This window comes from Hippocampus comes, unplaced genomic scaffold (genome assembly GCF_001891065.2).
Source record: "Hippocampus comes isolate QL1 unplaced genomic scaffold, H_comes_QL1_v1.1 scaffold174, whole genome shotgun sequence".
Classification (NCBI taxonomy): Eukaryota; Metazoa; Chordata; class Actinopteri; order Syngnathiformes; family Syngnathidae; genus Hippocampus; species Hippocampus comes.
In genome coordinates this window covers 9,218,874-9,230,994 of record NW_017805983.1, presented here as the reverse complement: position 1 = coordinate 9,230,994, position 12,121 = coordinate 9,218,874, and the positions used below count along the sequence as shown (strand labels likewise).

General features: G+C 39.4%; 3 protein-coding genes across 4 annotated transcripts; all 3 read left to right on the top strand.

Moving 5' to 3' along the window:
* Positions 1–4,526: 4,526 nt before the first annotated feature.
* Positions 4,527–5,859, top strand: nppal (natriuretic peptide A-like). Its single transcript, XM_019890677.1, has 3 exons — positions 4,527–4,681; positions 4,836–5,137; positions 5,686–5,859. Exons 1-2 carry the CDS (start codon positions 4,598–4,600, stop codon positions 5,133–5,135), a joined length of 384 nt encoding a protein of 127 aa, XP_019746236.1. The 5' UTR covers positions 4,527–4,597; the 3' UTR covers positions 5,136–5,137; positions 5,686–5,859.
* Positions 5,860–6,879: 1,020 nt separating this feature from the next.
* nppb (natriuretic peptide B) lies at positions 6,880–7,811 on the top strand. Its single transcript, XM_019890676.1, has 3 exons — positions 6,880–7,088; positions 7,231–7,513; positions 7,603–7,811. Exons 1-3 carry the CDS (start codon positions 6,975–6,977, stop codon positions 7,614–7,616), a joined length of 411 nt encoding a protein of 136 aa, XP_019746235.1. The 5' UTR covers positions 6,880–6,974; the 3' UTR covers positions 7,617–7,811.
* A 1,968-nt stretch (positions 7,812–9,779) lies between these two features.
* On the top strand, positions 9,780–11,577 carry nppa (natriuretic peptide A). Of its 2 annotated transcripts, none has more exons than XM_019890673.1 (3): positions 9,780–9,923; positions 10,593–10,911; positions 11,518–11,576. In XM_019890673.1, exons 1-3 carry the CDS (start codon positions 9,813–9,815, stop codon positions 11,520–11,522), a joined length of 435 nt encoding a protein of 144 aa, XP_019746232.1. In that variant the 5' UTR covers positions 9,780–9,812; the 3' UTR covers positions 11,523–11,576. The 2 variants fall into 2 exon arrangements, with proteins under 2 accessions (XP_019746232.1, XP_019746231.1); XM_019890672.1 differs by having other exon boundaries at positions 9,782–9,923; positions 11,513–11,577.
* Positions 11,578–12,121: the final 544 nt, after the last annotated feature.

The window sequence follows — 12,121 nt, the reverse complement described above, 5'->3', positions numbered from 1 at the left end:
TATATAACCTCTAATATTTGGCCAGAAAACCATGTGATGAACATTAAAAGTTATGATTGCAACTTGAATCTTCATGTTTAAAGTACTCTGCTCTGTCTTATGTTCTAGGCCAAGCAGGCCAAAACTTTTTCCATAAATCAGTATGCCATACCAGGCACATGTACACACATTTCTGGAGGCAGGTGCTCAATCTGAAAAGTAGGCCACTGATCACCAGAAAAAAAAAAAAATCCACAATTGATTTTATATTTGTAAATGTCTCCCAAGCGGGAACAGCCATGCTTAAAGTGCTATTTTCAAAAAGTTATTGATGGTTCAAAATTTTAGGCCACAATTCTTTCGGAAAGATACAAGATGGCAGACAGTGCGCCAGTGTGTGCAGCGACGCTCATGCCACTTTGGCTTTTTTTTTTTTACCATCTTTGCTACTGATTTATTGCTTTATTGTTGTATATATGATAGTTGCTCCATGTACTGTACAACACTTTATATACAGCAATGGCTGTTTTAAAGTGCTCTATAAATACAGTTGAGTTGAGTTGAGACAATGGTTAAGACAATCAAGAGTTAACTACTGTACATTCATTTCATGCTAATGGAATTTCTTAAACTTGTATGGGCAAACTCATAATCAACGAAAACAACTAAAATGTTGCCACAGATTTGTTGTTAGAACACACCTCTAGATCTCCAAACACTGCACATACGAGTGCATAAATGATCCTAATCATTCATTAAACCTATTCCGCTCATGTCTTTATACTTTTCTAAAAACAGTAAAGACATGCAATTGTTCTGACACTTACACAAATCCATACATGCCTCAGAAATAACGGCATCTATTTTGTTGTCTGCTGTCGTGTAAATGCAAAATGGCCGCAACATCCTGGCACTTCAGACCACAGATCCATTTTCATGTATTGCAACAACATAATGAGGCTCCCTTGGAAGGGAATTGATGGCAGAGAGGGTCATTTTTACTTTATTTTTAAATATTGAAGAATTAAAATAAAAGAATAAAACATTGACTTTTCTCATTCGCGGCAAAAGGGCACATGCTTGTGCACATACTTGAGCGCACAAGAGTAAGAGTCTCCCTGTACGGCGTCTGTTATCACATTACCACCATGTCCACTTCTCAATTGCCCACAATGATGTCAATTAGAGTAATTCTTGAGTTACCAACAAGTTAACAAGTCTGACTCAGAGCTAATAACACAATTGTTGGCTGTTATTTTCAACAATGCCGTCAGTGATTGCCTGAATGAGAAAATGACAGCTCTCTTGGTGTCAGACTGGTCACGTAGCTGCTCTTCATGAAGAGAGTGAGGCTCTTTTGTTGTGGTCCATCTGTTGGTTTTGCAGAAAGCTCATCTGGATGCTAATTATGTGTAACCCCATGGATATCTTAGCCATTTTAAGTAATCACTGTTTAAGTGGAGTGTCATTTGTTGTTGTCTGAATTATTTTTTTTGTAAATGGCGGTGGTTGTTTTAAAGTGCTCTGTAAATACAGTTGATTTGAATTAAGGTGAGTTTCAAGTGGCCCCGCACCTTCTTTCTTATGTAAAGTCCTATTCCATCTTCTTACTGCGCATTAGCAGATTGGATTTAAGAAGAAGGACACAAAGCAATGTTTCAAACTTTTTTGAGCATTATGAAAGAAACAAAGCAACTTTTAAATGAAGCACACTCCAATCTGAACAGAGTATAGATTGTGGAATAGCTTGGTTCCTTCCAGCAAAGTATTTGTGGGAGTTGTGATGGGAGTCAGTGATGACAGTGGATGCGACTGCCTTTGTCACCATTTATCATGTGTGACATTTTCCACACGCACTGGCCAACCCTAACACGCTAGCAAAATAGGGTCAGCAAATATGACCTCGGTATCAATGGTGAATGGTGATGTGGTGCCAACAAGAGGATTTGTAGCAATTTCAGTACGATATGCTTGTCATTTGCATCCAAATACTGTGTCATGGTCTGACCAACAGAGGCTACCATTTATTATACCATTGTGGCCCCTGTATGGTGGAACCTGGTTAGTCTAGAGCACAGGTGTCAAACTGAAGGCCCGGGGGCCAAATTTGGCCGGCGACATCATTCTATGTGGCCCGCAAAAGCAAATTATGTGTGTCAACTTCCACGAGTCTTGCAAAAATATGTACCGTCAAATATCAAATTTCCATGTGTAATAAATAATGTTGAGAATTTGCAAACATTTTGTTACCCTGTTTTCACTCATTTGAACAATAATTGAACAAACAACAAATAAATAGACTGATTTCAAAACTACTAATCACAATTCTATTGTGTGTACAAGTAATAATACGATGTGATGATTTAACACTTATTCGGTTTCACTGTCGTAATGGTCCTAAGAGGGACGACTTAAGCTCCGAAATGAGTTTTGATACCTGTTTACAGTCTCAATTTCGCACCCCTTCCCAAAAGTTCAGGTATCTCCCACCATGGCGGACAGGATAACTGTCATCAACTGTGGTGGTCCATTCATAATAAGTAAATAGCAATTAACTTTCAGGAGCCGTAGCACTGACATAATTGTGACATTTACCAATTGTGTCTCACTCCTTTCAGGCTACCCCGCCTCAGTTCAGCAAGTTGTTGTTTAAGTGATGGGGTGCTGAAACTCAAATTAAGGTCATTAATGGAGGGGAACCAATATAGGGGGCCAACGTCAACTGAGTGACTGTTAACAGGTTTAAATGTCAGTCAGTCTGGTGAGGGAAAACCACCAGATTGAATGGGTAAAACGTCTAAGTCGAAATGCTTCTTCTTTCACAATGTCTTGATTGGTTTTCACATATCTCATATTAAAAAAAAACAAAAAAAAAACAGGAAACTCCACATTCGGTTCAAATATAATAGGTGACTATACACTACATTGGTCAACAAAGTTCAGTGAAGGCTTCCAATCATGAACATTCCTAAAAAGTACACGGGGAGCCAATGCCGTGATTTTAAAATTGGTGTCATGTGTTCTCGCAATACAATTTGAGAGTTGATTTTAATAATGTGTTTTAATAATGTCCATGGTAGGGTGGGCTATATTATTTGATATGGATGTGACGCAACTTTGAATCTGATTGTCTTCATAAAAAGAACGTGTGAACCATTACCCGCCGCCCCGAGGCCTGAGTCAATTTAGAATAATAGCCTTCCAGTGGAGAAGCTGGGGAAATGTCAATTAGCAGTCGTAATCCTCCACAAGTGAGCTCAGCTTCACTGGGTCCTGGGCTAATTGCTCATCATTTAGCCTGAGTCGATGCAAACACTCCACAGAAGCACAAAGAGCCACACATGCTCCATATTCCAATTAACCTCTGACGCCAACATGTGGCTATTTTCTATCTTTGGTTAAAAAACACTGCCAGCAAAACAACAATGAATAACAACCTGCCAGGCGTTATGCTGTAAACGGTTATGATCGTTACAGCTGCCCCGCCGTCTTCAAAAATGAAATGCTGTGATTTTTTTGGGCTCAACAGTTTATTGTCCCTCACTTTGCTCATTTATTTTCTTTTATCTTGGTGGGAATTTATATCAGCATACAAATACTGCAATATCTTCACTTGCTATGATCTATTTCAGAAAATGTGTTGATCATTGATTGAATTAATGCTTCACACATTTCCCTTTGTTAGGACAAGATTCACCTCGGGGGAAAAAGTCTAGAGGGAATGTATAGAAATATGCTTGATATTCAAACTGGGGGAAAAAAAAGTCTAATGAAAAAGTATGGAAATCCATTCATTTTCATCACTGCTTATCGTGAACAGGATTGCTGGAGCCTATTCCAGCTGACTTAGGGCGGAAGGCAGACTACACCCTGAACTGGTCGCCAGTCAGTCACAGGGCACATACAGAGACAAACAAGCATTCAGACCCACATTGCTGCTGAGTGGCCCACGGTGCCCGCACACAAGTCAGGTGAGTGTACCACGATGCCATCAGCTTCTCATCTCCACTTTAACCACGTAAAGACCTATATGATGAGACAATTCGACCGACCTTTTGATCAACATAAGAAATTGATAATGCAGAAAATGGCAGAAAATTCTGCAGAATTATTTGCACAGATGTTCCAAATCATTTGCAGCTTGTACTAAGAAACGAGAAGCCACTTTTTTTGTGCACAAGCGACAGCACTGTAACAAATAGTTTGGAAGAACTAATTTTTCATCAGGGAAATGTACCAAAGCAACTGAGAAAAACTGGAATAAAAAACTATATTTCTCAGTGAATTCTTTCATGTCAGACGGTATCATGTCTGTCTCCTGGTGATGGGGTGGATGCATGGCTGCATTCCAAATAACGAAACATCATTAAAGACGTCCTGATTTTCGTTGACTTGTGCCTGCATGTCGCTGAATTATCCCAGCCCACCCTTTTTCAAACTGAACTTTGCCTGTACTCCCACTCTCTAGAACATTAGTCGCACGTCATTAATTTTCCAAGCTTGGTGACGTCATCAGGTCTGCTATAAAGGCTTCACCTGCCCATGCTGAGAGTCAGAACGACACCAAGACCAGGGCAGCCTGAGTCGAGCTCCAGCAGGCAGAAAAAAAAAAAAGAACATGAACCTCACTGTGTCACTTTGCTGTTTTAATCTCCTTTTGGTGCTTGATTATGTTCGAGGGAAACCCATGTCTGATTTACAGGTATGTCCTCTTCTTCTTCAATGGATGGGTAGATGGATGGTTGGATGGATGGATGGGTGGATAGATAGATAGATAGACCGATAGACAGATAGATAGATAGATAGATAGATCGATCGTTTTGTTTCACATTTTCATGTCTCTCTTTCACCATCAGAATTTGAACCAGATTTTGGAAGAGATTGATGACAAGGCTCATCACTCTGCAGAGGAGATGCAAGAGAGAGGTGGCAATGCAGAAAAGTCAAAGCACGGAGCTCCAGATGGGTACTCGTGGGAATTCCCCGAACCCAGCAACTCAGCATTGGAGGCGAAAGCAGATGTCCTTGCCCTTCTCTTCAAAGACCTGTTCCGGACCTCCAAGCGTAACTGGAGTCGGTACCGAAAAGGGGGGCTGAGGAGCTGCTTCGGCGTCCGCTTGGACCGGATCGGGTCTTTCAGTGGATTGGGATGTTGAGGGTGAGAATACAGAGGAGAGTCTGTTGTTGACTATCTGGCTGTTGTTGTAGAACACAAACTCTGGTCCTCAAGGAGCATGTTTTAGATGTTTCCCTCCTCCAGCACACCTGATCGAGATGATCAGGATCAGTATCAGGCTCCTGCAGAGCTTGCTGATTGATGGGTTTGACACCTTTGTTGTCAAAAAGTCCAAAAATAAATTTGACTTGACTTGTTGAGGAACTTCAGCACTTCTGTGATTCCAAAAGAAACTAGATTGAATGTGAAAGATGAGTAGCTAATGACAACAAAATGTAATTCAAATCTAAATGGATATATATATATATATATATATGTGTGTGTGTGTATATGTATATATACATATATATGCAGGGGCGCACAAAATTGTGGTGTGGTTTTCAAATGGGATGCTAGTTGGTGGTTATTTGTTTTATATATATATATATATATATATATATATATATGTATATAGAGCCAAACGGAGGGGCTAGGGGTAGTGGGTTCTGATACTAACCCGTTTTTTCAATTTTCTTTTCTTCTGTCAACAGGAGTATGTGATGACGATTTGTCAGAAAAAAGTATTCAATCGTGACTGACACTCCACTTCAAACACCACTGGATATTTTCAGAAAACTGTTGTGGAAGCTGTTTCTTATTTATTATTTTGAGTTGTAATAGAATTTCAATTTTAATGTAATGCAGTAAAAATATTTTGCATACAAGTGGCCTTGTGTGCCTGTCTGTTTGCCTGACCCTCTGTCTGTCTCGCTTTCAAATGTTTTTTGCAGCGTTTAGCATTTTTTTAAACTACAGCTTACCAGACATGCACGTGTAAATGCTTGCCAAATTATTATTACCACTCAGTAAAATAAATAAATAAATGCCACAATCGTCAATAAAATAACAAAAATATATTTTTTAAATTAGCTACAATAAAAAGGCATTGTATTTTTTTCAATTGTGGTCCAACAAATTTATGACAACAACAACAAAAACTAATAATATCCCCCTTGACAAAAATCAATTCCACAACCGTCTGTGGTCATCACTGCAAACCAACGATTCCTGGAATCAAATATAAACGCATTTTGTTTCATAAACATTATTTTCAAATGTCTGCAACCATAATGGATTTTGGTAAATTGTAGTTACATAACAAAAATCATCATGATACAAATCTAAATTCCTTCTCATATCTTCCTGCCACATAGATATAATCTAAAGACATTCCTCAAGTGTACGAAGAGCCAGTGAGGAGTCTGTTTTCCTGACAAACTGTCAAACTGTCAGTCTGGACTCAGTTTGTCCTTGTTCAGGCAACCGTCAACAGTCACATACACACTCCTTAAATTAGTAACATCTACTCTCTCTCTCTCTCTCTCTCTCTCTCTCTCTCTCTCTCTCTCTCTCTCTCTCTCTCTCTCTCTCTCTCTCTCTCTCACACACACACACACACACACACACACACACACAATGACACAGTGTGGTCATTTACTACTTCCCGTAGCTCTGTGACAACAACGTCCCGTGTTAGGGATTGTTGGGAGGTGGCAGTCTGTTTCTGGCAGTGTATGGATGCCACTATGTCATATGAATGTCTGGATGCCCCACTTCTGAGAGAGAACCCTTTAAAGGGAGCCGTTTCCGACAGCTTGCGTTATCAGGAAAAGGTGTCAGGAATTCAAGTCCAATTCCTGGCATACCCTAATGGACTGTATAAAAGAGCAGAGCTTGGTCCTGTGGGCTCCAGCATCCACAAGCTATTCAGCAAAGAATCCCAAAAAGATTCCATCTCTACTCCAGAAATAAAAAAAAAAAAAAAAAAAGGAAAAGAAATATGTCACTTTCTTCCTGTGTTGCCTGCGGCCTTTTCCTCCTCTTGAACCTTCAGCTGTTCAGCACATATCCTGTTAGCACCAGCCTGACGTCCAGTGACATGGACATCTTAAGGGTATGTTGAAGTTATGTAATTTGAAAATAGTTTAGGATTTCTTGTCATTCATTTTACGTTCATGAACTCAAACACATTTTGGCTAATATCAATTCATAACAGCCTTTTTTTAAATGTTCACATACCTCCTGGCATGTCATAGGTGCTCCTGAATACACTCAAGGAGTCGCTTCCGGAGCAGACTGAGATGCAACAGAGGCTCTCTGCAGAGAAGGACAACACTTTTGATAACCTGAACAGAGACGCTGATGCACAGCAGCCACAGGACGCTTTGGATGAAGCTTCAATCCGAGAGTTTCTCTCAGCCAAAAATCTGAAGAGCATGCGCAGTGACTCCACCAGAAGATCTTCTAACTGCTTTGGTCGCCGTATGGACCGAATAGGGTCCATGAGCTCCCTAGGCTGCAACAGTGTTGGCAAATACAGTAAGTTGACAATAAATTCAATCGTATCCAATGGTGTGGTTCTAAAACATTGGAAAAGGTAAAGATGTGTTCCATGTGTTCTCTTGCAGATCCCAAATCATGATCAAGTCTTAACATCAAGGACCTTGTGGAACTGCAATTTCACTCCCAAATGTTATTTAGTACTCACTTGATATTTATTATACCCAATATTTAAAGTCAGTTGTTTGTGCATTACATGTTTATTTATTTTAATGTATGCAAAATTTAAGTTCATGCTCTAAATGTTTCAATAAATGTTTACAACAGCAGCTGACTGGAGTACAACCACTCATGATTGACAGCAAGTACCGTACATTGTCGCCAAGCAACACAAATTTTTCAACCAACTTCCTCTATGACAAAAAAAAAAAAAAAAACACAAGAATATAACAAATATACTGTGGCCATGTGGCCATATCAGCTATACAAGATGTAGATAATATCATAATATTATCATATAGAAAAACTGTTGGTTCCCTGTCACTTGTAGTCACTTGTAGCGTTTCATTAATTATGCACCAACTGCATACATGTCTCCCGTAATGTGCCTAAAAAACACAAACCCCATTCTGGGCAATAATTGAGAATGTGGCCATTAATTTCTTTAATTAAAGTATAAAGGAGTTATTTTCAGCACCATGGAGAGCACACACAGCGGCCCATGTGGATTCGAGATTCAAGTCAGACTGAAGACAACAGAGAAATGGGTGCGATTCTTTGGTCCCTACACATGGAATGAAATCTTTTTTTCTGCCAATGGTTGTTTTGTGGTAGAATTCAGAGAACTCACAAAGGACCTTTATCGGCCAGCATCACTCCTGTGATCCAAAAGTTGCATTGTGTTGGCTAACATATCGTGGTCATTTCTAATGGGAAACTCTTGTGGAGCCATGTCAGCGTGGTGGTGATCCAGTTACACTGATCAACAGCGAATTTTAATTCGCGATGGCTTCATCTGTCAACAAGTGTATTTTTGACTCTGATTAATAAAACAACAAGTCTATTTTTTTCTAGCAGGTCTGGTTTTTCAGATATTTTCTTTTTTTGTTTGTTTTTTTAATTTGACCTATAAAAGCAATTTATAGGGGAAAAAAGTCATTTATAGCTGTGACATTTCAGGAAATTCATAATTCATAAATATTACTACCAGTACATATATTACTATGTTACACATTACGTTATTATCATTGTATTATTACTACTGTATTATGAAAACCTGATGAGAAAAAACGGGGGGCGGGGGGAATTCGTAACCAGTGCAAAAAATATTATGTAAAAAAGTTTACTAGCATCTCAGATTTAAAAAAAAAAAAAAAAAAAGTCAAATGTGTTAAATAGCGTTATTACAATAAGATTTTACATGTGTATAACACGCATGAGTGATTATGGATTTTGGAAAAAAGAAAGCAAAGTCAGCTAGTTTCTCTCAGCCAAAATCCTTCAGACAAAAATCATTCTGAATGGTCATGACAGCATTCTTCTTTGAAATAATGATGTAGGCAAACTTTATTTGTTTGAGTCAAACTAATATCTCGTTTTAAACTATCATTTAAAACGATGATCATGAGAGTTTTCTGAATGATCAAGGTTGGGGGTACTTACTGTTTAGGGATAGTGAAACCATTTTGACACCTTATTCCATTTTATTCAACATGACTTGCCATCTTACAACTTAATAGAGGTTAGACTGCGGAATGTCAACTCTGCAAAATTCGTCATAGCTCGCTAAAGTCAAATGGAGAAACTGTTATCCATTGGTGACAGATTATGAATTGTTGTCTTCACTTTGCTTATTGCATGTCCACTGCGAATGTCCACAACCAAAATAGGAAAGACACAAAGAAGATTGCGTTCAGAGGATGAACCACACTGACCGTAATCGCGCCCAAGTTCAATCACTGCCTTAAGGTGGAGGGTCCCAGTTTTAACCTACTATGGTGTTTGTCTGCATGCAGCGAGGAATTCCTGTGACTAAACACCATGTCTGAGCTCACAGCTTGTAGATGGCTCCTGAGGTCATGCTACAGCTGGCTGGGAAGGCTGATCGTACACAGACATGTTATACCCTAGACTCACGCAGAGACTCACACACAACTATCACTTCCGAGCACCACTTAAAGGTACATTGGACTTATCATGTTGAAGTGTTAGAATGCGCTTGAGGCAATGTGCAAGAGGAGGAGCCATTGACGCCGTCGACTAATTGTGTACGTGTGCCTGTGCATATATAAGCAGTTTCCAGCAGTGGCTGTGATGCGACTTGTATTTGAAGGATAACATGAGGCTTGTGGTCCTGTGGGGTCTGCTGCCCCTGCTGTGTCGGTATACGCTGGTTAGTAGTCACAGTTTGGGAAGGTCCTCTTCTCCTGGTGACTTGGCCGAGCTCAAGGTAAGGGAGGATGGTCAGACTGAAAAACACTTTCAATGGGTATGTGTGGTCTGCAATGTTGATTGTCGAAAAAAAAATTGAGGACTTGGAGAGAGCAAGATAAGTCACGTTATAAAGGTTGATCTGTCTAATCGTGCATTTTTTTGAAGTAAAAAAAAAACTTGGGAGATCAGATGTATCATTGGAATTTGTAAAGCTCAAAATTAACATAAAAGCTCAAAATTAACATTTCACATGTATCGAGTCTTTACCTTAAGGCAGGGGTGTCAAATTTGTTTTTGCTGCAGGCCACATTGTAGTTACGGTTTCCCTTGGAGGGCCGTTAAGAATTTTGGGAAACCATATAAATAAATGTTTAACCCCCTCCACATATTACATACACAGTGCACAACAAATTGATGAATAACTAGTTTTAAAATCAGAAGTCAAGAAAAATGACTGTTATTGTGGATTACATATGACAATTTGAAATTTTGGTTCAGACTTTAGCAAACATCATGGAATTTGATGTGCTTGATTTGCTTTTGCGGGCCACATGAAATGGTGTGGTGGGCCAGATCTGGCCCCCAAGCCTTGACTTTGACATCAGCGCCTGAAGGTAATAACCTATTTCAAACCATTCATGAAAAATATTGTCTTCTCTTGTGTGCATCCTGCCTTCTGCAAAAGTCTTTGCTTGAGCGCTTTGAGGAGACTCTGGCAGAAGCAGCTCAAGAGGACACCTCTGAAATGGACTATGCAACGATGAACCAAGAACCAGAACGCGGCCAGTCCGACCGAGGATGGAACACGCAGCAGGACAGGGACCAAGAACCTGCCACAGAGGAACGATCCCAAGCAGTGGCTGAAGTCCAGAACCGGGCCTTGAGCGCGAGGAACCGCCTACTGGACCTGCTGGTGACGGCCAGAAAACGGGCATCGGGCTGCTTTGGTGCCAGGATGGATCGGATAGGGAATGCAAGCGGTCTGGGCTGTAACACTGCAAGAGGTTAGTGCACAAGGAACAATTACATTTAACATTTGTTTATATTTTTAGCTTTAATTCAATTGAGGAATTAAAGCTATCATTATAAAATTGCTTCGACATTCGTCGGTACTCAAAATTGAAAAAAGATTCATTGTATAAATGTCAGATGTTTATTACAAATGCACCATTTACTCTATGCGGTTTATTTTTTGAACACATTGCTTACATTGCATTACCTCTACACCCTGCGGTGTCTATAAGAGAATCATATTGCTGCAAACACTGGTAAAATTGTCAAGCCTGACAAGTCTCAATTGTCAAACACTTTCTTTCATTTGGGTAGAATGAGCGCAGCAAAGTCTGACATTGAAAAAGTCATCGAGAACAAAGTTCAACCGCACATTAGCTTAGAAAGAAAGCATCACAAAACAGTCAGTGTGCAAGTAAAGTTGTTGAAGCAACTAACGAACACATGCATGCAAAATGTAAGCCACGATGATATCGCACAGTTTTATCGGAAATAGTGCGTCAGTTAAAGGACCGACTGTGTGCTTTGTGATTCAGTAGTGCTCTTGATAACCAAGTGTTTCTGTTCTTCTGTTTGTTTTTTTTTTGTTTTCAGGATAGGCTGAATCTTCTTTGGGATACGTCTGATCCTTTTGTCCTTTATTAACTGAAGTTTAGTCGTGTGTGTGTGTGTGTGTGTGTGTGTGTGTGTGTGTGTGTGTGTGTGTGTGTGTGTGTGTGTGTGTGTGTGTGTGTGTGTGTGTGCATATCCCTCCATGTCTTGTTTTCTTTGTCTGTGTCGATAAAATGATATACTATGTGACAAATCCATGATACTGTATGCTGTATGAAAATAGCACACTATAACTCCATATGAGTTGCTCTCAATTAAAAACTACAAATAAAAACCTCTTTTACCCATTTTCACAGTTTCAGAAAATGTTTTCAATTTTGAATTACATGTATCAAATATTAAATACCTGGCCAGAAATTAATGAGGATGTGTAAGGGGAAACAAACATTTATTCGAGGGGAGGCCTTTATTTTGTTTGGATGGATTCGCCACAATCTAGGCTCAACAAAGTGAAAATGAAGCACACATAGGATAGACAATGCTTCTAACTTGTCAAAATTAAAAGCAGACTTTTGACATAAGTCATAGATGAAAACATGACTGCGACTTATTAATTCATAATTTTGGCGGTACATATATATATATATATAT